This window comes from Salvelinus alpinus, chromosome 5 (assembly GCF_045679555.1).
Source record: "Salvelinus alpinus chromosome 5, SLU_Salpinus.1, whole genome shotgun sequence".
NCBI classification, from domain to species: Eukaryota; Metazoa; Chordata; class Actinopteri; order Salmoniformes; family Salmonidae; genus Salvelinus; species Salvelinus alpinus.
In genome coordinates, this window is record NC_092090.1 from 39,244,115 (window position 1) to 39,267,966 (window position 23,852).

Consider the following 23,852-nt stretch of genomic DNA (forward strand, 5'->3'; position numbering starts at 1 on the left):
GGAGACCGGAGGGGGTTCCCGCTCATGCACCATCTGTGGCCGCAGAGGTCACACTGCCGGTCAGTGCCGGGTTGGTTCCTCTGGGAATCGAGGCAGCAGGCATTGCACTCTGGTGTCACCCCATGTGAGCCGGCACCACATATGTTTGTGTTTGTCACGTTCCCTGAGTTTTCCCCGCATTCCCAGCATAAGGCGCTCGTCGTTTCAGGTGCGGCTGGGAATTTTATTGATAGAGCTTTAGCCCATAGTTTAGGGATCCCCATCGTTCCCGTGGAGGTGCCCTTCCCCGTTCACGCCTTAGATAGTCGACCACTAGGGTCAGGGTTGATTAGGGAGGTCACCGCGCCTTTGGGCATGGTGACGCAGGGTGGTTATACGGAGAGAATTAGTCTCTTCTATATTGACTCTCCTGCGTTTCCCGTGGTGCTGGGCCTACCCTGGTTAGCTTGTCATAACCCCACTGTTTCTTGGCCACAGAGGGCTCTCCCGGGGTGGTCGCGAGAGTGCTCAGGTAGGTGTTTAGGGGTTTCCGTTGGTGCTACTACGGTGGAGAGTCCAGACCAGGTCTCCACCGTGCGCATTCCCCCTGAATATGCAGATTTGGCTCTCGCCGTCTCTAAAAAGAAGGCGACTCAATTACCACCTCATCGACGGGGCGATTGTGCGATAGATCTCCTGGTAGACGCTGCACTTCCCAAGAGTCACGTGTATCCCCTCTCACAGGCGGAGACGGAGGCTATGGAAACATATGTCTCCGAATCCCTGCGTCAGGGGTACATTCAGTCCTCCACTTCACCCGCCTCCTCAAGCTTCTTTTTTGTGAAGAAGAAGGAGGGAGGTCTGCACCCGTGCATTGACTATCGGGGTCTGAATCAGATCACTGTGAGGTATAGTTACCCACTACCGCTCATAGCCACAGCGATTGAGTCAATGCATGGGGCGCGCTTCTTCACCAAACTAGATCTCAGGAGCGCTTACAACCTGGTGCGTATCCGAGAGGGAGATGAGTGGAAGACGGCTTTCAGTACCACCTCTGGGCACTATGAGTACCTCGTCATGCTGTACGGGTTGATGAATACGCCATCAGTCTTCCAAGCCTTTGTAGACAAGATTTTCAGGGACTTGCACGAGCAGGGTGTAGTGGTGTATATTGATGACAGTTTGATATACTCCGCTACACGTGCTGAGCATGTCCCCCTGGTGCCCAGAGTGCTTGGTCACCTGTTGGAGCATGACCTGTGCGTCAAAGCTGAGAAATGCCTGTTCCAACAGTCCATCTCCTTTCTAGGGTATCGCATTTCCACATCAGGGGTGGAGATGGAGAGTGACCGCATTGCAGCCGTGCGTAATTGGCCGACTCCCACCACGGTAAAGGAGGTGCAGCGGTTCTTAGGGTTTTCCAACTACTACCGGAGGTTTATCCGGGGTTTTGGTCAGGTAGCGGCTCACATTACCTCACTGCTGAAGGGGGGCCCAGTGCGCTTGCAGTGATCAGCTGAGGCGGACAGGGCTTTTAGTCACTTGAGGGCTCTGTTTACCCATGCTCCCGTGTTGGCCCATCCGGATCCCTCTTTGGCGTTCATAGTGGAGGTGGACACGTCCGAGGCTGGGATAGGAGCTGTGCTCTCTCAGCGCTCGAGTACGCCACCGAAGCTCCGCCCTTGTGCCTTCTTCTCGAAGAAGCTCAGCCCGGCGGAGCGAAACTATGATGTGGGGGACCGGGAGCTGTTGGCTGTCGTCAAGGCCTTGAAGGCGTGGAGACATTGGCTTGAGGGGGCTAGACACCCTTTTCACATCTGGACTGACCACCGCAATCTGGAGTACATCCGGGCGGCGAGGAGACTGAACCCTCGCCAGGCAAGGTGGGCCATGTTTTTCACCTGTTTTGTGTTTACCCTTTCCTACAGACCAGGCTCCCAGAACGTTAAGGCAGACGCATTGTCCCGGCTGTATGACACAGAGGAGCGGCCTATGGATCCTACTCCCATACTCCCCGCCTCTTGCCTGGTGGCGCCGGTAGTGTGGGAGCTGGACGCGGACATTGAGCAGGCGTTTCGGGCAGAGCCCGCTCCCCTCCAGTGTCCAGCTGGGCGTCTGTACGTTCCGTCTGCTGTCCGCAACCGGCTGATCTATTGGGCCCACACGTCACCCTCCTCTGGGCATCCGGGGATCGGTAGGACAGTGCGCTGTCTTAGTGGGAAGTACTGGTGGCCCACTTTGGCTAAGGATGTGAGGGTTTATGTTTCATCCTGCTCGGTGTGTGCCCAGTGTAAGGCTCCTAGGCACCTGCCCAGAGGTAAGCTACAACCCTTACCCGTTCCACAACGGCCGTGGTCGCACCTGTCGGTGGATTTTGACTTCAATCCGCCCTGCATATTGTTTATCTATCACTGTTTGCTGGGGGAGTCGAGACGTAATAATAGTAGGGATTACCTGAGACAGTAGCGGCTTCACTTTACAATACAAATTTGTAAAAGTGCTAATGGCAGTACCCTCCTTTCTAGCCATAGCAAGGCTAGTAAAAGAGCATAACAGTCAATTTCTTATAGCTGCCTTGTAGCGATTAGATAGTGTCCACGGGCCAAGGTGATTTGAGTGAATTCCATCATCCCTGAAAAGTATTTTGCCAAAAGGTATCAAAAGTCTCGATAGAAGTAATTCCTGAGGATCAACAGTAGACTTTCAGCCAGTCATGGAGTGCTAGCAGTCTCCTGAATCCGCCACTTCTATGACCCAGTGGAGGAAGAGGGACAGAGATGAACAGACACTTAGTTAAGTCTTTCAGTTTGTTAACAAGGTCTATAAAATGTTTTTTAAGCTGCTCCGATCTGGCCAACTTAACTCTTAAGGATCTGACCCTTTTTTCAATTTTTGCCTAAAATGACATACCCAAATCTAACTGCCTGTAGCTCAGGACCTGAAGCAAGGATATGCATATTCTTGATACCATTTGAAAGGAAACGCTTTGAAGTTTGTGGAAATGTAAAATTAATGTAGGAGAATATAACATATTAGATCTGGTAAAAGATAATACAAAGAAAAAAACATCCTATTTTTATTACCATCATCTTTCAAATGCAAGAGAAAGGCCATAATGTATTTTTCCAGCTGTATTTTTCCAGCCCAGGCACAATTTAGATTTTGGCCGCTAAATGGCAGCAGTGTATGTGCAAAGTTTTAGACTGATCTGTTCAAAATGTTGTATCAAGACTGCCCAAAAGTGCCTAATTGGTTTATTAATACATTTTCAAGTTCATAATTGTGCACTCTCCTCAAACAATAACATGGTATTATTTCACTGTAAAAGCTAATGTAAATTGGACAGTGCAGTTAGATTAACAAGAATTTAAGCTTTCTGCCCATATCAGATATGTCTATGTCCTGGGAAATGTTCATGTTACTTACAACCTCATGCTAATCACATTAGCCTACGTTAGCTTAACCGTCCAGTGGGGGGACACCGATTCTGTAGAGGTTAATGTAATTTGATCTTAACATACACTACCGTTCAAAAGTTTGGGGTCACTTAGAAATGTCCTTGTTTTTGAAAGAAAAGCCAATTTTTTGTCCATTAAAATAACATAAAATCGATCAGAAATACAGTGTAGACATTGTTAATGTTGTAAATGACTATTGTAGCTAGAAATGGAGAGAAGCACGAGATTTAACTTCACTGAACTTTCTAGAGTTTTCCTTGTTAGTTAACACTATCAACGTTTCCCTTTACTGTGGCAATTGTGATCGAATCAATGCAATATTAGTCACTTTCAATGCAACATACAGAAACAAAACAAACTATGTAAAACTAACTATGTGAAACTAACTACGCAAGAGATTTTGTTGTAGGCAGAACGCATTGGAGTAGGATTCCATTGCATTGACAAGCAGTACTCAGCCCATTCTCTCTACACAGGCCAGTGTGGCATAACCAATCAGTAGACCTAAATGCAAATAGACCTAAATGCAAATAGACCAGTGCCATACATGGATCTGTGCCATTTACTTTGAGCTGGACTGTGTTTACAGCATGAGCGGTTGTGAGTTGTTTTGAGATCAAAGCGAGAGCTGCATGTAGCCAAGTGTGCACATTTTGCTCATATCCTTTGCTAGTTAGTGAGTTATTAGCCCAGTAATAGATCATTTGTAGTCAGCAAAAGAGGAGTGATTGCTTCCTAAAACAGCGCAAAATGTGTACATTTCCGGACATCTTTGAAAAGCAAGTCTTGAATAAACTAAGTAGCTAATAGGCAGAGGGTAGCATAATTTGTCTGATTCTCTGTAATAATTGTATGGGAATGATAATGCATTTTATTTTGTAAAATATTGACGATGACTTGTAACATTGTATGTTTCTTGGTAACTTGGTAGTGTAAAACAATTGGATAAATCATCTAAAAGTACTCTCAGTTTTGCACAAGTATTGTCTTATGTACACTACCATTAAAACGTTTTTGGCCCCTTAGAAACAGACGCCTCACAAGTCCTCAACTGGCAGCTTCATTAAATAGTACCCGCAAAACACCAGTCTCAACGTCAACAGTGAAGAGGCGTCTCCAGGATGCTGGCCTTCTAGGCAGAGTTCCTTTGTCCAGTGTCTGTATTCTTTTGCCCATCTTAATCTTTTCTTTTTATTAGCCAATGTGAGATATTGCTTTTTCTTTGCATCTCTGTCTAGAAGGCCAGCATCCCAGTGTCGCCTCTTCACTGTTGACATTGTGTCAAGGTTGTGCGCTACTGGTACGAAGTCAGGTGCAGGAGAGAAGTGAGTTGTGATCAGGGACACTTTTATTTGGCAAAAGCACAAAAGACAGACGCAACCGCGTCAAAAATCCTCCAGCCACAGGTAAAAGTCAATAAGCGCGAAAACACTCACAAATATACACATGTATGACAAATACATACAACGGGTCAAAATACGATACCCGGGGGGAAAACCAGCCTGGCGCATCACACTAAACACGTAACAAAACAATTTCACACAAAGACATGGGGTGGAACAGAGGAATAAATACATGCAGTGTGATTAGGGAATGTAAACCAGGTGTGCAGGGAACAAGACAAAACAAATGGAACAATGAGAACATGGAGCGGCGATGGCTAGAAAGCCGGTGACGTCGACCGCCGAACGCCGCCCGAACAAGGAGAGGAGCCGACTTCGGCGGAAGTTGTGAAACATTGAGACTGGTGTTTTGCGGGTACTATTTAATGAAGCTGCCATTTGAGGACTTGTGAGGCGTCTGTTTCTCAAACTTGACACTAATGTACTTGTCCTCTTGCTCAGTTGTGCACCAGGGCCTCCCGCCCCTCTTTCTATTCTGGTTAGAGACAGTTTGCGCTGTTCTTTGAAGGGAGTAGTACACAGCGTTGTATGAGATCTTCAGTTTCTTGGCAATATCTTTCATGGAATAGCCCTTTTTTCTCAGAAAAAGAATAGACTGACGAGTATGAACAAAAATAAACTTTAACAAAACTCTATGACTATGTCATACTGTAGAGGTGGTCCCTTCTACTATAAATGCCCTTAACCATTTTAGCTAACCCATCCCCTAACCCTAACCTCAACCCTTTAACCTAACTCCTAAACTTAACCCTAACCCTAACCCCTAGCCTAGCCAACGTTAGCCAGCTAGCTAACGTTAGTCACAACAAATTGAAATTCATAATATATGATACATTTTGCAAATTCGTAACATATCATACAAATTGTAATTTGTAGCATACAGTATCATACAAAATGGATGATGGACATCCACAAATACATACCATACCATCCTTGCCTTCACCCATCCAACCAGTGATTATTTCAAGAGGGGAGGATGGATGGATCATAGAGATAGATAGAGTATCTATCTCTATGGGAAGGATGCACTCTTCATGTATTCAAACAGGTCCCTTGTCTCTCCAGCATCCTCTGTTTCGAAGGTCTCACCAGTGTGTTTTGCAGGGACACAGATAGAGAGGCTGGCGCTATCCTGTTTCTCATTATATATTCCTTTAGCAAACTGAACCCCACAGCGCTGACTGACTGCTGTTCCCTACAGCATCAATAATACAAGAGGAAGTTATTGTTCCACAACAGGCCACAGTGACACAGAGTTAAAGGGCCAGGGGGGCAGGGAGGGATCCTTTCACTTTCCCCACTCAGGTTACGGGGCCTGCAGACAGCGGTCTGACACCAGGGAGCCTGCCGCTGTGGCCCAGTACAGGGCCTGATTGTGTGGCTGCAGTGACCGGAGGATGGATGTGTCTGCTCTGTGACAGCCCACAGAGCGGCGCTGGCTTGGCCCTCTGGGTAAACCTATACTCCACAGACCTAGAGTCACACAGGATGAGCCCTAGCTGAGAGACAGCTCAATAGAGAATTAGTCAGTGGGAGACATGGGACAGCTAGAGAATGGGAGAGATAACCTGGGTGTGATTAATACCATCCAGATTTGAACCCTGCTTGTGAATCAAGCTGACAGTCCTAACCTTGGGATTGTTTCAAAACAACACCGAAATCAACATATTAGATGCAAAGAACTATTGAAATATAGCAAAACAAGTTTGTTTTATTCTTTCCTAAAGTGGGTTGTTTCACATATCATGGGGAAATCTAAACATTTTATAGTAAATGCCCTGATAGAAGGGACCACTTCTACAGTATGACATAGTCATAGAGTTTTGTTAAAGTTTATTTTTGTTCATACACATGCAACCTTAACGCCGTATAGACAACACTTTATCCATTGTCCTGTCCATTGTCCTGTCCCGCCCATTGTCCTGTCCATTGTCCTGTCCTGTTGTCATCTATGCATAGTCACTTTAATAACTCTACCTACATGTACATACTACCTAAAATAACCGGCACATTGACTCTGTATCGGTACCCCCCTGTATATAGTCTCGCTATTGTTATTTCACTGATGCTTTTTAATTACTTGTTACTTTTATTTCTTATTCTTATCTGTATTTTTTGAAACTGCATTGTTGGTTAGGGTACGCATTTCACTGTAAGGTTGTATTTGGCTGTAACGCCTGTTGTATTTGGCGCATGTGACTAATACAATTTGATTTGATTTGATTGGTCCTGTCCTCCATTGCGTTAAACTCACCTTATAAAACAGTCAGCTGGCACAAGATAGGGGGATACCACTGAAATATGAGGCTAAGCTATGGTCCTAATTCATCCAACTGGATCTCAGGGTCTGGGTGAGCAGGTGCACAAAACAAGATAAACACAGAGAGGGAGAGTAGGAGTGGGAGGGGCTGACAGGGAAACAAAGAGAGGGAGAGAAGTTGAAAGTGAGAGGGACAGACAGAGAGAAAAGAGGTGAAATAATATTGTTTTAGTGCACATTTATACCTGGAACTTATGGAGATATTCACAAAGCCTTATAAAGACATTTTCAAGGATTTGAAGAACTGAATAGAGCGTCATTGGTGAGTACAAACAATTATAATTCTCTTTATACTCCTTTTGATATTGCAGATGGCTCCTGTTTAGTATTTTTGGGACATCAAACAAATCCCAAGTATATGGATAGAGATGCATAGGTGGCAAATGTTAACCTATCTTCATGCTCTCATAATGTCTAAGATGTCTAATGTCTTTCCCGTTTGAAGAGAGAATATTTCTGGATAGATAAACAACTTATTTAGTACCAGTATTTGTATTCCTTCTGTGCATTTCATATTTCAAAGTCTCACTCAAAACTGCTTCAAGTTCATAGAAAGAATAAAGAATATACCTTAGTTGATTGAAATCCATGGTAATACACCTCTATTGTGAGAGGGAAGGTGGTCAGGTGACGGTGGCCTGTCATTAAGGTTTAATGTCCACTCTACAATTAAACACTCTACTCCCTGTGTCCACCCTACTGACACCAACCCATTGCCAGAGGAAGGCTGTAACAGGGGATGCAGTCCAAACTCAGGGATATGACATCAATCAGACTTAGGACTCAGAGACAGATGTGACATCACTGTGACATCATCAGCACTGGCTTGGAGGTGGTAGAGAAGATGGCGGTGTTTAGGGTCATGCGCATCACACTGTTGGTTGTTTTACTGGGCAATACATCCACCAAGAGTTCAGGTGAGGAGACTGTATCTTACAATTTCTTGTTATGATGTAGTGTAATGGTGTGATAATGTCTTGATATTAATAATGTTTGCTGTATCATGCTCAAAATATGGCTTTGCAACATCATTTCCAGCAAGTAAAAAAGAGGACCAAAGAGAGCCCATTTTCAAGGAGTTAGTATCAATATGGCGTAAAGGAGGGGGGTGGTATCCTAGCAAAGAGCCTGCCTCCCCGGAGAGAACCCAAGACCAGCAGGTCCACAGCGTGGTGAGGAGCATCATGGGAAGTCTGAAGACCCTGGGCCTCCTGCCCAGTAAGAGCATGGGCCTCCCCTCCCTCCAGAAGCCTGTGGACAGGCACCGTCTGTCAGGCTTCCTCTACAATATCTCCATGTACCTCCAGGAGATGGGTGCTGAGCTGGAGGAGCGACAGCTTGTCTCTGACGAGGAACAACTGTGGGAGAAGGTATTGCAGTCCTTTATCCAGTCAGAGGGGGGCGCTGCGCTGAACCAGTGGGACAGCCGGGAGCCCCCCAGGCCCAGCGTCAGACTCCAGGACTGGTTCCTGTCCCTGAGAGGCAGCCCTCACTGGGACGGGCTGCTGGGGCTTCTGCAGAGCCTCATGTCCCTGTCTGAGCGGCAGCCCCATAGGCCTCTGCTTGACTTCCTGTCCCAGAACTGGAGAACAGTGAGTGCCCTGCTTGAGGCGGCCCTGCAGGCGCTGGTCAGCGGGACCTATGGCCAGGCCAGTGCCGGGCTGCAGGGCTTCATCTGTGCCCTTAGGGGCCGCAATGAATGTGCCTTCAGTGTCAGCTGGCTAACACAGTTCCTCCGCTTCATGGAGACACGCAACTGGAAGCCCGTGGTGAACCTGCACCCTGCGGGGATGGGGGCCAACCAGAGAAGGGGCTCGGCTGCTTTTGGGCGCCTGAAACCCTTCAGCATGCCCCCCAAGGCCCTGAGAGAGGAGGGGTTGTCTGAGAATGCCACTCAAGGGGACGTTGGGGACAGAAGGGACATGGGGGGAGACCTGGACTTCCTTCAGACACTGCTCCTGCAGGCTTTATCACCCTCCGATGGGGGACAGAGGGCGGGGCAGCTGGCAGAGCAAAACCCTGCCCTGCTGCAGGGATTGGACGGCCTCAGAAGGGGATTCTTGCACAGGGTGGGCAGCTCCGTGTACGGCAACCTGAGGAGAAAGGTGTCCCGTGTTACCATGGCGCTGCTTGATGATGTCAGCAGCGTGGTGGACGTGCCACAGCCCAAACATAAGGGCAGATGTTCCGTAGGTGAGTCCATGATGCTCCCCATTCACCAAAAGGTTGGGGTCAGTTCCACTTCAATTTAGTCAATTCAGTGGATGAGCTGAAATTCAATGTATGAATGGAATACTTCCTATTTCTTTCCTTGAGGATTTTGTGATTTGACTGAATTTAACTGGAATTGAGCCTCAACCCTGGTGGCTAGCTATACTAAACAAAAATATATACTCAACATGCAACAATTTCAAAGATTTTAGTGAGTTACACTTCATAGAATGAAATCAGTCAATTGAAATAAATACATTAGGCCCTAATCTATGGATTTCACATAATTGGGCAGGGGCGCAGCCAATCAGAATGAGTTCTTCCCCACAAAAGGGCTTTTTACAGACAGAAATAATACGGATGTGGCGGTCCTGGGCTAGCGTGGTTACACTTGAGCTGTGGTTGGATTTAATTTAACTAGGCAAGTCAGTTAAGAACAAATTCTTATTTACAATGACATCCTACCCCGGACAACGCTGAGCCAATTGTGCGCCGCCCTATGGGACTCCCAATCACGGCCGGATGTGATACAGCCTGGATTCAAACCAGGGACTGTAGTGACACCTCTTGCACTGAGATGCAGTGCCTTAGACCGCTGTGCTACTCAGGATGCTCTGCCAAATTCTCTAACACGATGTTGGAGGCGGTTTATGGTAGAGAAATGAACATTAAATTATCTGGCAAAAGCTCTTTTGGACATTCCTGCAGTCAGCATGCCAAGTGCACACTCCCTCAAAAGAGACATCTGTGGCATTGTATTGTTTGACAAAACTGCACATTTTATTGTTCCCAGCACAAGGTGCGGCTGTGTAAGTAATGATCATGCTGTTTAATCAGATTCTTGATATGCCACACCTGTCCAGGTGGATGGATTATTTTGGCAAAGGAGAAATGCTCACTAACAAGGATGTAAACAAATTTGTGCACAACATTTGAGAGAAATTAGCTTTTTGTGCGTATGGAAAATTTCTGGGATCTTTTGTTTCAGCTCATGAAAAATTGGACCAACACTTTACATGTTGCATTTATATTTTTGTTCAGTATATATGCTCTTACTTTTACTGTTCTTATAAAACACATGTCAGAGACAGGTCATACATGTTGATCAAGGTCTCTTGAATTGAATTTCCCTTCATACTAAGCTGATAATATGTCTCAAACAGCTCTTACTCATTAGTCATGAATGATTTAGACTGAAACCCATGACACATGAGTGTTTGAACTGACAGTGCTTTAAATCATAATGGCCATGTTAGTCATTGAGAGGATCGGTGTTACCCTGCATCCCATGCTTTGGCTAATCTCTTTGCCCTCTCATTGATGCCAGTAACACTATCTCCTGGGCATTGTGAGCCCAGCTATGCTGTTACATCAGGCCCGATTGTATGGTGCAAGTCGCTTTTTCCACCATTGATCTACCATAATATTCACTAGCTCTCTTACACTGTCTGTGATTTTCCATTAATCTATCTTTTTTTAATCTATCTTTTCAAAGGTGACCTGAGACAGCTAATCTTATGGTAAGTAATCGAGAAAAAACTAAGCTTATAATATAAACTACATGCATCATGATGGTTTCATTTTATAACTTTCCCTCACAAAGAATATGAGGTTAATTGAAAATGTATGTTGTTTGTAGTACCTTAGTTTACCATACTCTCTCCACTTGTCTGTGACTTGTAGGGGGATCAGACATAATGTCACGTGGAATGCTCAGGCTCTGGGCTTCAACTCGCAGGGCCCTCCCAGCACCCCTCCCTTCCTCTCCTGCCCAGCCATAGAGGGTGAGAGTGGGGACCCCAGACCCCCACCACGCCCCTCTCGCCCTAGACCAGCCCTGTCACCCAGCAGGGCGCCCAAACAGAAACAACCACCCAGCTCAACCCCAGTACCCCGCCGTTCCCGTCTCCTCAAGCCCCAGTCTGAGGCAGTAGAAGTTGGCCACAGCCACCTGAGAGAGATGGGGTACTTTGCCTCGGCAGAGATCCTGGAAGCAGCGTGTAACGCCTCTATCCCAGGCCTTACAGGGGTGTCCAACTTCACTGTGTTCCTCTACTGTAACCTGTTTGACGGGGACGATGGGTCTGTGGACCCGGAGGTTGGTCAGCTGGGACCCGACCTACACGCCACGTGTTCCGACGCCGCCTGGTACCTGTCTGCAGCCGAGGATGACTTCCTGTGGGTCCACGTCTGCAGCGAGTTCTTCGCTCACCAGTTTAACAACACTGTGTGTGCCAACACCTCCTTTTGGCTGCAGAGAGCACACCAGGTACAGTCCATGATCAAACCCCACTTCTGAATGCAAAAGAGTTGGGTTCTCAACTCACTTTGTTTAACTACATTCTGCCTGTGATGTTTGCAGGCTGCAGAGATGAAGGACTACCACTATTTCAACCAGTCCAGTATAGGTGACCTGTGTGTGCAGCTGTCAGGGGAGATGGTGGAGGGCGGGGGCAGCCCAGGGCCTGACGAAGCCTGCCTGGCCCAGCTGGGCACCAGGTCCCTCAGCGCCCAGGACTTCAGACGCTGCTTCCTGCCCAACACTTCTGCTCTGGTCTCAGCCCTGTGTGGCAGCGAGTCCCCTGAGGCCCATCCCTCCCACACATCCCTTCCGGAGGGCAGCTGGGCTGCAGAGTACTGCTCCAGGCTCCACAACTCCTCCCACCCTGAATCCATAGAAGACACATGTGACTACAGGAAGTGGAGCCTGCAGCATTTCACCAATGCCACCCTGCTGGAGCTCTGTGTCAGTACAGAGGGGTTGAGGGAGTATGTTTGTAGCAATGCCACCCTCTACCGCCGGCTACTCTCAGCCTATCCTCAGTTCTCTGACCTTTGCGTTGACCTGGATGTAGAACAGGAGGACAGGAAGTGCTTCCTCCAGTGGTTCTTTGACATGCTCCCGGCGCCGTACGACTTTGACACATCACAGCTGTGTGTGAATCCTGCTCCGCTGCTGGTGGAGGCACTGCACAGGCTGAGTGTGTGTGAGGTGGATGGGGGTGAGCGCGGGGGCTGGGTGGGGGCTGTGGGGTACGTGCTGAGGGTACTGGACTTTGTGGTTGGGCTCTCAGCGGGGCTGGATGAGGGGGAGGGGGAGGTGAGGCAGGGCCTGGGTCAGGCCATCCTCCTCTCCAGTCTCCTTGACAACGCCTCATTCTGGGCAACTCTACGTCCCGACGCCTCACTGAGCGTGCTCCAAACCGTGGGCTTGTTCCTGCGCAGGGAGCAGAGCGCAGCTCTCAAAGAGGACCTGCTCAGCTGCTTCAGTGTAAGCCACATACCTTATACATAGAACACATACACACAGACATAGACACATGAAGGTAATGTGAATGCCTCCTCTGTCCTGACAGCCTGTATTATGGGACCTCATTGAGAGAGAGGACAACTCCTCTGCCCTCAGAGTCCTAATGCAGGTACTGTACACTTTTATAAAACGGTTAGTTGGGATCTTAGATGCAGATTGACTGGTTACCTGTACTAAGGTGAACATTGTTTTCTCTCCAGGAGTACCTCCAAATGCCCAGGGAGAGTATCCGCACATTGGTGATGTCAGCAGAGAAAGATGCGGTGAAGAGGTTTCTGTCTCACATGCACCAGAGCTGGGACCAGCTGCACGTAGAGACCACTCAGGTTTGCCCTCAAACACTCTCAGTTTAGTCATGGATGCTGGAAAGTAGGGATGTTACTAAGTTACTACTACTGTCAATAAAGACCACTGTCTCCCCCAGTCCTCTCAAAGAGAACTGCAGGCCATGGAGACCATGACGTCCGCCTTCATCCACAAGTTCCCTCGTGTGACCCCTGACCTCTTCGTCGACCTATCACAGTTCATACCTTTCATGTCCGTCTCTGACATCATGAGCTTCCCCACCTCCCTGATGGTCAACACCAGTGTGTGAGTTACTAGACCTGAGCTGCCATTTTATGCCAAAGGTCAAAGGTAATCGTGTTGACTGGTTCTGTGTTGTATCATAGGTTGATGGCGATCCGTGACCACAGCACAGAGATGAAGTCTCCACAGAAACAGGCATTTGTGAAGAGGCTCCTGCAGTCCAGTGTGGTGGGAGATGTCCCTTCCTGGCCACCATATTTCCTCAGCTCCATCCTCCCACTGCTCCCACACCTCCCAGTCAGCCAATTTCAACAGCTGACATCAGACCAGGTTAGACATCTCATTCCTTATCTACTCTACAGATATTTTCATGAAGTATTGTGTACTGCATTGGCATTACTCTGTCATCATGTCCCTCCTTAAGCTGAGTCCCCTGGTGGAGTTTCTGGGAAACACCAGTCTGGATGGAACAAGGGGGCGCCATGTTCTACGGACTCTATTCATTAAAAAAAGGAACTTCACCAGTGATAACATATCGAGGTAGGGTCTTTTGTCTCAAGTTGTAACCTATTCCGCATATAGTGCTCTAGTTCTGACCAGAGCCACAGTGTCCCTTTGTGCAGTTACCAGAGTATTAGACCAGAGAGACGAGGGCATTATTTCTCAACAGGCTGGGAGTTCTGGTTTGTTACCTGAAACCAGAGGAGCTGCGTCCGTTTCTGCTGGCTTCCCCTGTGTCCTCTGCTCTTTGGCAGCAGCTAGCTATCTGTGTGTCTGAGGGACTCATCAGTGATTCAGGCAGGGTGAGAGAGAATTGCATGTAAAAAAAAAAATGGGATGCACTCCAAAAGTTCCAAGTTCATTTTGTGGCAGTGTGACAATTCTTTCCTCCTAAACACCTGTTAGGATATCAGTAAAAATATCAGTATTGCCATTTGTATATGTATACAGTCCATATCATATGTGAGGGGCTCTGACCCTGCTCTTGCCATGTTCAGCTGTCTCTCTGGCTGGTCCAGGCGGTGCGGCCTCTGAACGCCAGCACTCTACCTCCTCCAGCACTGGCCACCCTCAGGGGCCTACTGCCCCAGCTAGGGGCTTCCTTCCTGCAGTCACTGCCCTCACTACAGCTCTTGGACCTGCTAACACAACCAGGCCTGCCCAGCTTCTCCCCAGCACAGGTCAGCACTGCATGGCCTATGCCTACACACTGAATCTACCGGTATGTTGTTTTCTGCTGGGTGAACATTACATGTTGTTTTTAACTTCCTCCAGGCGTTCCAGATATTATCCAAAATTTCACAAGACACAAATGTAAGTAAAGGCTTATTAGTGACCTCTTCAGTTATGTTTTAATCTACACAGCTTGTTGTGCATTCTTACGAGGCCATATATGCATGATGATCCTCTCCTTGTCAGCTCACCATGGATACACTGTGCAGGCTGAAGCCCTTACTGCCTGGCCTGTCCCCTGCTGTGCTCAGAGGCATACACTGGTCTGAGATCAGTGGAACCACTCACTGCCAGTGCTGGCGCACTCTACTGGCTGACCTGAAGCCTGCCCATAGAGCCATGCTCCACAGGGCACTGCAGGAGGTAAGGTGCTCTTGTTTCTCTGTGGGGAGATTACTTTCTCCTTGCTGTCAAACGGTTCTTTATTCATCATTTCCAGTGGCTCTGCATTGTCTTTCTTACCACACTGAGAGCAGATGATGACACAGTAAAGAGATGGTGGAATTTAAATGCCAACAAACCAATTATGCTGTCAATCAACTACCTTATACGGCTAGTCATTGTGAATTTACCTGGAAGTAATTCCATAAGTACAGTACTTAACCTATTACTCAGGTACATATTCCATTGTTTATTCCTTTGCTTTTAAAAAAGGCTTTAGCCAGCAACTCAAGGAACTTCACAGTGCAGCTCCAATGTCTCCTGCCGTTTGTGCCCCTGAGGGAGCTGATAGAGGTTCTGGATAGAGAGACATTCCTGAGAGATATGAGCCTGTACAGAGACCTGCCATGGTCCCCCCAACAGGTGCACATCCATCTCCACTATGCTCTGTCTGAACAGACAACACTACATAAACACCCACTCCTTTGGCTATGGTATAGCATCATTACTGTTGTTGCTCTAGAGCGAAAGCCATGCTGCCAAGCTGCCAGTGTGGGCCTGGGCTCCCATTAATCTGCAAATCATTGGATATGCTTCACATGAGCCATTCAGGATATTAATACCCCATACGCCTCAGCCGTCATCAAGAAAATTGGTTTGGATGTAGTACAATAGTCTGGAGGGGGAATATAAATTAGTAATGCCTACCTTAAATAGATTTAGTCAGAGTCAAGGGTGTATTAGATTCCTTTCACCACCTGTTTTCTCTCTCTTACACACGTTGTATTTCTGAATTATATAGGCTCAGCTACTTTTCAAGAGGACCCATCAATCTGAAATCATTACCAGAGACACTGTAGAGTAAGTCAAATGTTATTAGGTGTCATGGGTATGTGCTGTGTTATTGAATATCATGCGATATTCATGCAAATCATTACATGACAAAATTGGAGACTCAGTCAGTACCCAGTTTCATTAGTTTCACTTACCTGGATTACAAATGCAATGCAGTCTTCCAGATACAATGTATTCATCCAATCATCTATTTGGTCTTTAGGGACTTGGGCCATATTGCTGGTGGAATGAGCTGTGATTGGCTAAAGCTTTGGACCAATGAAACCGATTTTTCAGAGTTGCTTCAGTTTGTCAGTGAGTTGCCAGGAGGGGTGAGACCAGCTCTGGTGAGGAACCACAAGCTACCCACATGGTATCCCTCGTGTCACCCTCCCCTCCTCTTTCTCTCTCACCCCTTCCTTTTATTTATCTATATTTAGATACATCTTTCTTTATCTATAGTATTTTATCTACCATATCAAATGTCAAGAAAAGTATTAATGGAATTCTTCAGAGCTTCCTATTTCATACTAGTTTGTTCAGATGTTTTGTGTTTTGTTATCAGAGGAAATGCGTTGTAGAGGAGCTGCGGAAAAGACCAGAGGAAGACCTGGATGGTATAAGCCCCTGGTTTGCTGCAGAATTACCGTAAGATATCATTCACTCCAAAATATATTGTATAAATGGGCCAACATTTAATCTTTCTCTATACAATATTAATCTGGTTATTCCTGCTGTCCCAGGGTGAACCTGATTGAGAGCCTGTCTAATACTTCACTGACAGCCATCCTGGCTCACATTCAGCAGAACTTTGTGGACTTCCTCAAGCTGCCCCGTCATAAGCAGATGGCCTTAGCAGAAAAGGCCATCACTGTGCTGGTGAGGAGAGACTATAATATTATTATGACGAAATACTCCTGATTAATAAAACATACACATTGATCAATTCATCCAAACGTAATGATACAGGGTGGGAATGCTTAATAATCAGCTAAACGGATTGTGCTTTGTTGTCAGCTGTAGTCATTATACTGTAGTACCTGCAGTAATTATACTGTAGTAACTGTGTTCTGATGTGTCCATCCAGGGCACCTCTCAGGGCCTGGCTGAGGGGGAGCTCAGGGTGGCCTCTGTGGACCTCCTGGGGCCCCTGTTGCCCTTCCTGGACAGGGATACCCTGGGGCTGGTGGACAGAGGGGCCCTGGGGCTGCAGCTGGATGAGCTGAGGGGGTACTGCCTGCCCTGGGACACCCTGAAGGACTTGGCTGCTCTGCTTACTGGGAGAGACCTGCTGGGGTGAGAGACAGCTGGCTCTCTTTTAGGAGATGGTAGAGTGGGAGGCCTGGGGTGGTTGTGAGCTGGTTATGGCAGCACTGGGCTTGTGGGTATCTGTCATGTATGCATTTATAACAGAAAGCTGGTGTGTGTGTGTTTATTGTAGAGAGGCATCGGCATGGACGGTTGGTGATGTGGAGCTTGTTGGCAGACTGTTGTTTACTCTCTCTCCAAAACAGATCAACTCCATCCCACTGGTGAGGACTCCAATGGGCGAAACATCAAGTGCCTTTATAATGACTATCACTTTATCATTGGTGATGACAAATAAAGCCCTGCAGTACTGTATGTGATTGCATGCATGTACTTTTAGCAGAATGTGCTAAGTGTGTGTTTTACTACCATATATCAGGTGGTACTGAGTGCAGACACGGTGGAGGAGGTTCTGGCAGGTCAGTGGCGCTGGGAGAACAGTGATGTGGGTCAGGCCTGTGTGTCCCAGTGTGTGGACCAGCAGGGCCAGAGAGAGAGGATCCTCAGCCTGATACGGGGGGTCATCAGAGCACAGAGCAGGAGGAGAAAAGGTCATCATTGATCAGCTCTCTATATCACAAATGTATCATACCCACTAGCTCTGAAGGAAAGCTTGATGATAATGCATTGTGGTTCTAAACTCATTGCGGTCTCATGTCATCTATCCAGTGCCAGTCCCAAGCTGTGGTGACATAAGAGGCACCTTCCCCTCAGCATGGACAGCCAATCAGCTGAGCCGGATGGCAGGGGAGGAGTTGAGGCAGTGCGTGGAGGTCATAGGTCAGGACGCTTCACTGAGCCCTGAGCAGCGCCGAGCACTGTGGGTAAAGCTCAGGCAGGTTAGTTTCAGAACACCGGAGACGTTTTGGTTTTCATCACTGCCTGCTAAAGATTGACAGTGGAAATGTGTTGTGTATTTTGTGCACTATCCTTCACCCTCCTCCAGGCCTACAGTCCAGTTAGAGGCCTGAGGCCAGAGCAGGTCCTGGGGCTCGGCTGTCTGGTCACTGAGCTGGGGGAGAGAGAGCTCCAGGACACTAACCTGACTGACCTGGGTGTCCTGGCCTACCTGGGGGCTCTGACCGACTGGAGCCCAAAAAAGGTGACGAGGCTCCCATATTCCAATCTCACATGTGATATTTGTAGTGTGGAGGGTTGCCCACTCCTGGTGTAAGTTGTTTGACTCTCCAACCCTGTGTATCATTTCAGATGAGAGCAGCAGTTGTTGGTGTGATGCGGAAGCGGAAGTTGAAGGTGGAGCAGCTCGGAGCTGTAGAAGTGGCTTCTCTAGGACACCTGCTCTGTGGTTTAACACTGTCAGAGATCAACAGACTGGACCCCTACAACCTCAGGTCAGTCATGTATTAGAAATACCCACTTTATTTTAACCACAGAAATGTTAGATGACATACCTTGTGAATAAAGCTCAGCCTATAGTGCAAAAGGCAAAAATCTGTCATTTTTTGCTGTCTGATTCCACTTGGTGATAATGCTTCCATCAACTCAGTCCTAATGAGTCCTCCTGCTATATGACTGACAGCATGGCTGCTCTGTTCCTGAGGGAGCTGGCCCTGCCGTGTTCAGAGCAGCAGATGGAGGCTCTGACCGTCCATCTCTCCAGTCCTCAGGCCTTTGGCCCTGTCAGTAACTGGGGCCCCGAGGTCTTCACTGAGATCGGCACACTAGCAGGTACAGCTGTTCAAATGGGGCAGGGGTTTAAACTCAGAAAGCTTTATTGTTGTATATTCAGTGTACTGTATTTGATCCTTAACTATAAGGAATAGTTAGTTGGTAGTGACCGGTGAATCCACCCCTCTTGCACGCACACTCATTACATGAGTCCTCTCTCCCTCCTTCTCTCTGTCCAGCGGGTCTGGAGGACATGGTTCTGTCTGCTCTGGTACAGGAGCAGGTGGAGGGGCTCATCCCCGAAGCTATCGCCCTGATTCCCCCCACAAAGATGGCTGTGAGTCTCTCTCTGGTTCACCTCAGGATACTTAAGAGCTGGTTTGGATAATGCTGTTTAAATAATGCTCTCCAAACCACATCCCATTTTGTTAGTTGATGCACGATGTGTGTGTGTGTGTCTGTCAGGTGGTATTCAGTGCGGTCCAGTTGTCGTGGCTGAATGTGGAACAGGCGTGGGTGGTCACAGAGAAGCAGTGGGCGGAGCTGAACAGTGGGCAGAGACATGCCTTGGGCCTGGCGCAGTATGAGGGGGATGTCCTGTTAGAGCACAGAGGTAAGGATTCACAGGGGTAAGGATTCACAGGAGTAAGGATTCAGAGGTAAGAATTCACAGGGGTAATGATTCAAACGTTAAGGACTCAGGGACATGGATAAAGATCATCTCATGAGAAAGAGGGAAAGAACTAGTTGGTCTTATTGATGGGTGTTGTTCAATGATTTATGTTTTTTGTCTGCAATAGCATACCAATATCATCATGTTATGTTTAACAGTAACTATGTGGTAGTGATATCACTGTTTGGTATGTTTTGTTTGCGTCCACAGGGAGGAATGTGGCCCCGGCAACACGGTCAGCTGACAGCCTCACTGTGTGCTTATTGTCTCTATGCTGTATGTTATGGCAACTATCGTAAAACACACAGTAACCCATTTGTATTTATTTGTTCTTTGACCTTCTTTTATCGAATTGTAACATTTGTACTTAAAAATAAACCAAACATTTTGAACTGTGTTCCATTTGTATCCTGGAATGAAACCTTCACCTCATGCTATTCTAATGCCTGACATACTCTGCATGCATCATTCTGATGTGTCTGTGTGTCTGGGATTATGCTACTCTGTTACTGTGGTTACAGTGTGGAGGGCACTCATTAAATTTGATATAAAAGCGCCTCTCGGAAAATAGGGCAGTAGGACACAACCTCATTTTGTATAGTACACAACAATTACTGGTCAATCCGGCACCTCCGTACGGCACCTCCGTACCTTCAGGCTCTGATCAGGCCCTACACCCAAACAAGGGCACTGCGTTCATCCACCTCTGGCCTGCTCGCCTCCCTACCTCTGAGGAAGTACAGTTCCCGCTCAGCCCAGTCAAAACTGTTCGCTGCTCTGGCACCCCAATGGTGGAACAAACTCCCTCACGACGCCAGGTCAGCGGAGTCAATCACCACCTTCCGGAGACACCTGAAACCCCACCTCTTTAAGGAATACCTAGGATAGGATAAAGTAATCCTTCTAACCCCTCCCTCCCCCTTAAAAGAGTTAGATGCACTATTGTAAAGTGGTTGTTCCACTGGATATCATAAGGTGAATGCACCAATTTGTAAGTCGCTCTGGATAAGAGCGTCTGCTAAATGACTTAAATGTAAATGTAATCCCCAAGTTTAATTTGAATGTATTGATATATAGCTGAAGAGTTCAGGTAAAGTCCTGAATAGCAGCTATAAACTCTTCAGCTATATATCAATACATTCAAATTAAAGGAGGACCACAATTAATGATTTGGATTTATATAGCTTTATTGAAGTATATTGTTTGTGAATGTAAAATCGCAAGTCGGGGCATCTGCAAGGCCAGTCTCTCTCTACTTGAACTGTGAGATGGGTGCAGGGATTCGGATATCCTGATCTCTCTCCAGTCTCTTCTCACACGCAATCAGGTATTTAACCCCATCAATCACATTCTGAACAAGCTGGACCTACATACAACATGCAAACACACATAACCTATTCTTTCTCCACTCTCTACAACTACCTATTAAAGCTGATTATGATTGTCACTGTCACTGCATTCTATTCTGTGGTGTAGTGATGCAGTGTCTTACCTCTGACTCACCCAGTCTGGCCAGGTTAGAGATGTCAACGGTTGTGCCACAGTTGCGGAGTCCACGCCGTCCATACCTCGCTTCTGCAGAAGCAGGTTGTCCAGCATCTTCTGAAAACGAGCATCCCAGTAAGAAATAACAGAAAAACAAACAGAGAATTTAGGATCCTGGAATTTGAGGACAGCTCAGCACAGGGATCCCCTTAGCACATTTTCTTCATACGACTGTTCATGTGTCAACCCATAGGTGAGTGAGGTGGTAAGGGCCAGACCTTGCTAAGACGAGGTTGGTTGGCCTGAGTCCAGTGCCCAGGTTGGAGGGGCAGGTGAGGATGTAACCCAGCCTCTCCCTCCACATGAACTCCCAGCCTTTCTCCATGATCAGCCTCTTCACCTGGTGGTGATGTCAACAACAGCTCATAAAAAGACACAACAAAGCATGAAAGGTTTAAGTGTCATTTAAGACACAGTTAACGTGTGGGTGTAGGCAATGAATCCAATCAGTGATTCTGCTGGGCTCCCCTCATGTCCCCTGTAGAACCTCTCAAACACCCTCTTCATGTTGCTGCCCTTCTCTATCTAGATGACCCGGGTGTGGTCCTCCTAGTTGATCCACAACAGGAAGTTCTCCTGGTTGTTGTGCCTTTCCAGACCAACGGGTTATCTCCATAGGTTTCAGCGCTTCTAAAATAGTTTCTATTGTTTGGTTTTAGAGTTGTGCTTTTATCAAAACATTATACTTACCAAATGCCCTGTGCATCTGGCCAATCCCTGGCCATTCCTGCACAGGTCAAGAGGGGGGACACTGGTATATCGAACAGAAAGTGATCCTGTGAACTCTGAAACAAGTGTTATGCATCTCAGTGATAGAATAAGGAAATTAAACAAATAAAAACATTTCTCCAAAGCAGTGTGTGATGCAGACTGTGTTTTCCTCACATGAATGAGCAGCTGCTGCTCCTTGTCAGTCATCTGTACTGTCCCTTGAGTTACCCCTGCAGGACGTTGAGGGCGTCCACCACCAGCTCCACCTCCCGGCGCTCCGCCCAAAAACAGCCAGGTGGCAGGCTCAGCCCTCAGGTGCTCAGGCCCGTCCACGTGACGATGACACGTGGCGCTCATCAAACTGACCTGCCCGGACCTGACAAGAGACTATGGTAAGTACTGGCTCACTTGAACAGTTTAGAATGTAGATATGTAGGTCTGGTACCTAGTCAACTGGGTGGTTGATGCAATGACATTTCTATACTTATGTCCATGGACATTCCCATCATTCTGTACCTTGCTGGCATCCAGGTCTGTGGGAAGATTGTGTATAAATGTATGGCCTTAAATAAATGAAACCTTGGTAACCAACAGCAATCACAAAGCAAAGGCTTCTGTGTTATTCTTTCCTTTCAATACTTCTCCTCTCTACACACAAAAAGGTGGAATATTGGGAAACTCTGCTATTAAGAGTCTGCAGAGCACTTTCCTTCACTTCAAGGCAGAATTGAAAACTGCAGTTGATCCTCTTTCATCTAGGTTTTATCTGTATAACACATTTATAAGGAATGGGTGATGCTCCAATATGTGTAGTAGCTTTAGAATATCTATTTCACGGTGACCGCCATTAGATTCAAAAAATGCATTGAAGTTCCAGCAAGATAGGTAGCAGGCATACCAATTCACTGTGAAAAAACACAGACCACAAATGCCGTTGTGACCCATCCCGATAGGACTCCTCGTCTCCGGCTACCATGCCAACAGACTTTATGAAGGGCACACAGCTTGGCATAGAGGGAAGGTATGAGGTGACTGGCCTTGCAGTTGTTGTGTTTGCGTAAATCAGGGAACTCTTCACTGTGAGAGAAATTGAAGGTTGGTAACACTATTGAAATAAGTACAGACAAAAAGGGGGTACAATGATAGCACACCCCTAACGAATTAATAGGTGTTGGAGGCTGTGGACACTGGGATCTGTCACTGTCTGTCTGGGATAACTGGCAGGGTACAGCCTCCTGACTTGAGCTCCTGTGGTGACGTGCTCTCTGTTCAGAAAAACCCCTGCTGTAGCAAATGACCATACTCCACTAAGAGACAGGACTCCTATGTTGCGCTTCCTAGGTGACCACAGCTTGAAGAAACTGCTTGCCATTTTCCCTGTGAAACATAAGAGGAGAGTGTGTTACTGATACTAGCTGCTGTCCCCTTGATCCTGAAGTACTACTCATCACTACTACTCAAGATCTACACAAAACCTACTGGTGTTACTACTTGATTGCTATTGAGATGTGTAGTAAACCAGTAGTGATTTATGTAGTAATTTAAGTACCGGTAGTAATGAGTGATACATTGGGTTTCACTACTGTTGAACACTACATATTTCCTACTCAAATCACTACATAATTCTCCCTTAATGACTACTGTGCAACTACTGAGCTTTTGGGTATCTACTGCTTAAAATCTACACATACCTACACAATTCCTACATGTTCACTATTGGATTACTACACAACGCCTACACATTACTACTGTATGCCTATTCAATCCCTATTTAATTACTACTGCCAGTGCCATCTGTGTGTGTAGTGTTGTGTCACTACTGAATTGCTCCTGATCCTTTTTAATCTCCTAAATAAACCCTTTAGAATTACTATTGAAAACATTTACTACTGTTTATCTATTCAAAATCACTACTGACATCTTCTTGTTTCACTACTGTGTCACTACTAGACCAGTGCACATTATTGAACTTTTTATTATTATTACATTAATTACATATTAAATTACATAGTTACACTTTTTTGTTAAACCCTTTGAAGTCTTCTCTTCATTCAGCTTTGACTTAAATTAGTGTTAAATGCAAATAAAACCAAGTTTTTGCTGTTCTCTAGGTCTCATAATGTTGACCATGTCACGACTTCCACTGAAGTCGGTCCCTCTCCTTGTTCGGGCAGTGTTCGGCGGTCGATGTCACCGACCTTCTAGTCATCATTGATCCATTTTTCATTTTGCATTGGTTTGTCTTGTCTTCCTTCACACCTGGTTCCAATCCCATCAATTACATGTTGTGTATTTAACCCTCTGTTTCTCCTCATGTTTTGTCGGAGAT

At 46.7% G+C, this 23,852-nt stretch overlaps 1 protein-coding gene and 1 pseudogene across 1 annotated transcript; one reads left to right on the forward strand and one right to left on the reverse strand.

Annotated features, from left to right (window-relative positions):
- The first annotated feature begins 5,513 nt into the window (after window positions 1–5,513).
- On the forward strand, window positions 5,514–19,664 carry LOC139576113 (stereocilin). The gene is made up of 29 exons (XM_071401796.1): window positions 5,514–8,077; window positions 8,199–9,353; window positions 10,867–10,891; window positions 11,055–11,640; window positions 11,734–12,642; window positions 12,728–12,790; window positions 12,882–13,007; window positions 13,106–13,272; window positions 13,353–13,539; window positions 13,634–13,749; window positions 13,880–14,012; window positions 14,208–14,390; window positions 14,485–14,523; window positions 14,629–14,805; window positions 15,097–15,246; window positions 15,626–15,684; window positions 15,881–16,004; window positions 16,223–16,305; window positions 16,401–16,536; window positions 16,745–16,953; window positions 17,099–17,189; window positions 17,345–17,516; window positions 17,635–17,804; window positions 17,912–18,067; window positions 18,175–18,317; window positions 18,506–18,654; window positions 18,834–18,931; window positions 19,060–19,207; window positions 19,478–19,664. The coding sequence occupies exons 1-29, from the start codon at window positions 8,005–8,007 to the stop codon at window positions 19,564–19,566; spliced, it is 5,916 nt and encodes a 1,971-aa protein (XP_071257897.1). The 5' UTR covers window positions 5,514–8,004; the 3' UTR covers window positions 19,567–19,664.
- An 855-nt stretch (window positions 19,665–20,519) lies between these two features.
- On the reverse strand, window positions 20,520–22,468 carry LOC139575294 (creatine kinase U-type, mitochondrial-like; annotated as a pseudogene).
- Window positions 22,469–23,852: the final 1,384 nt, after the last annotated feature.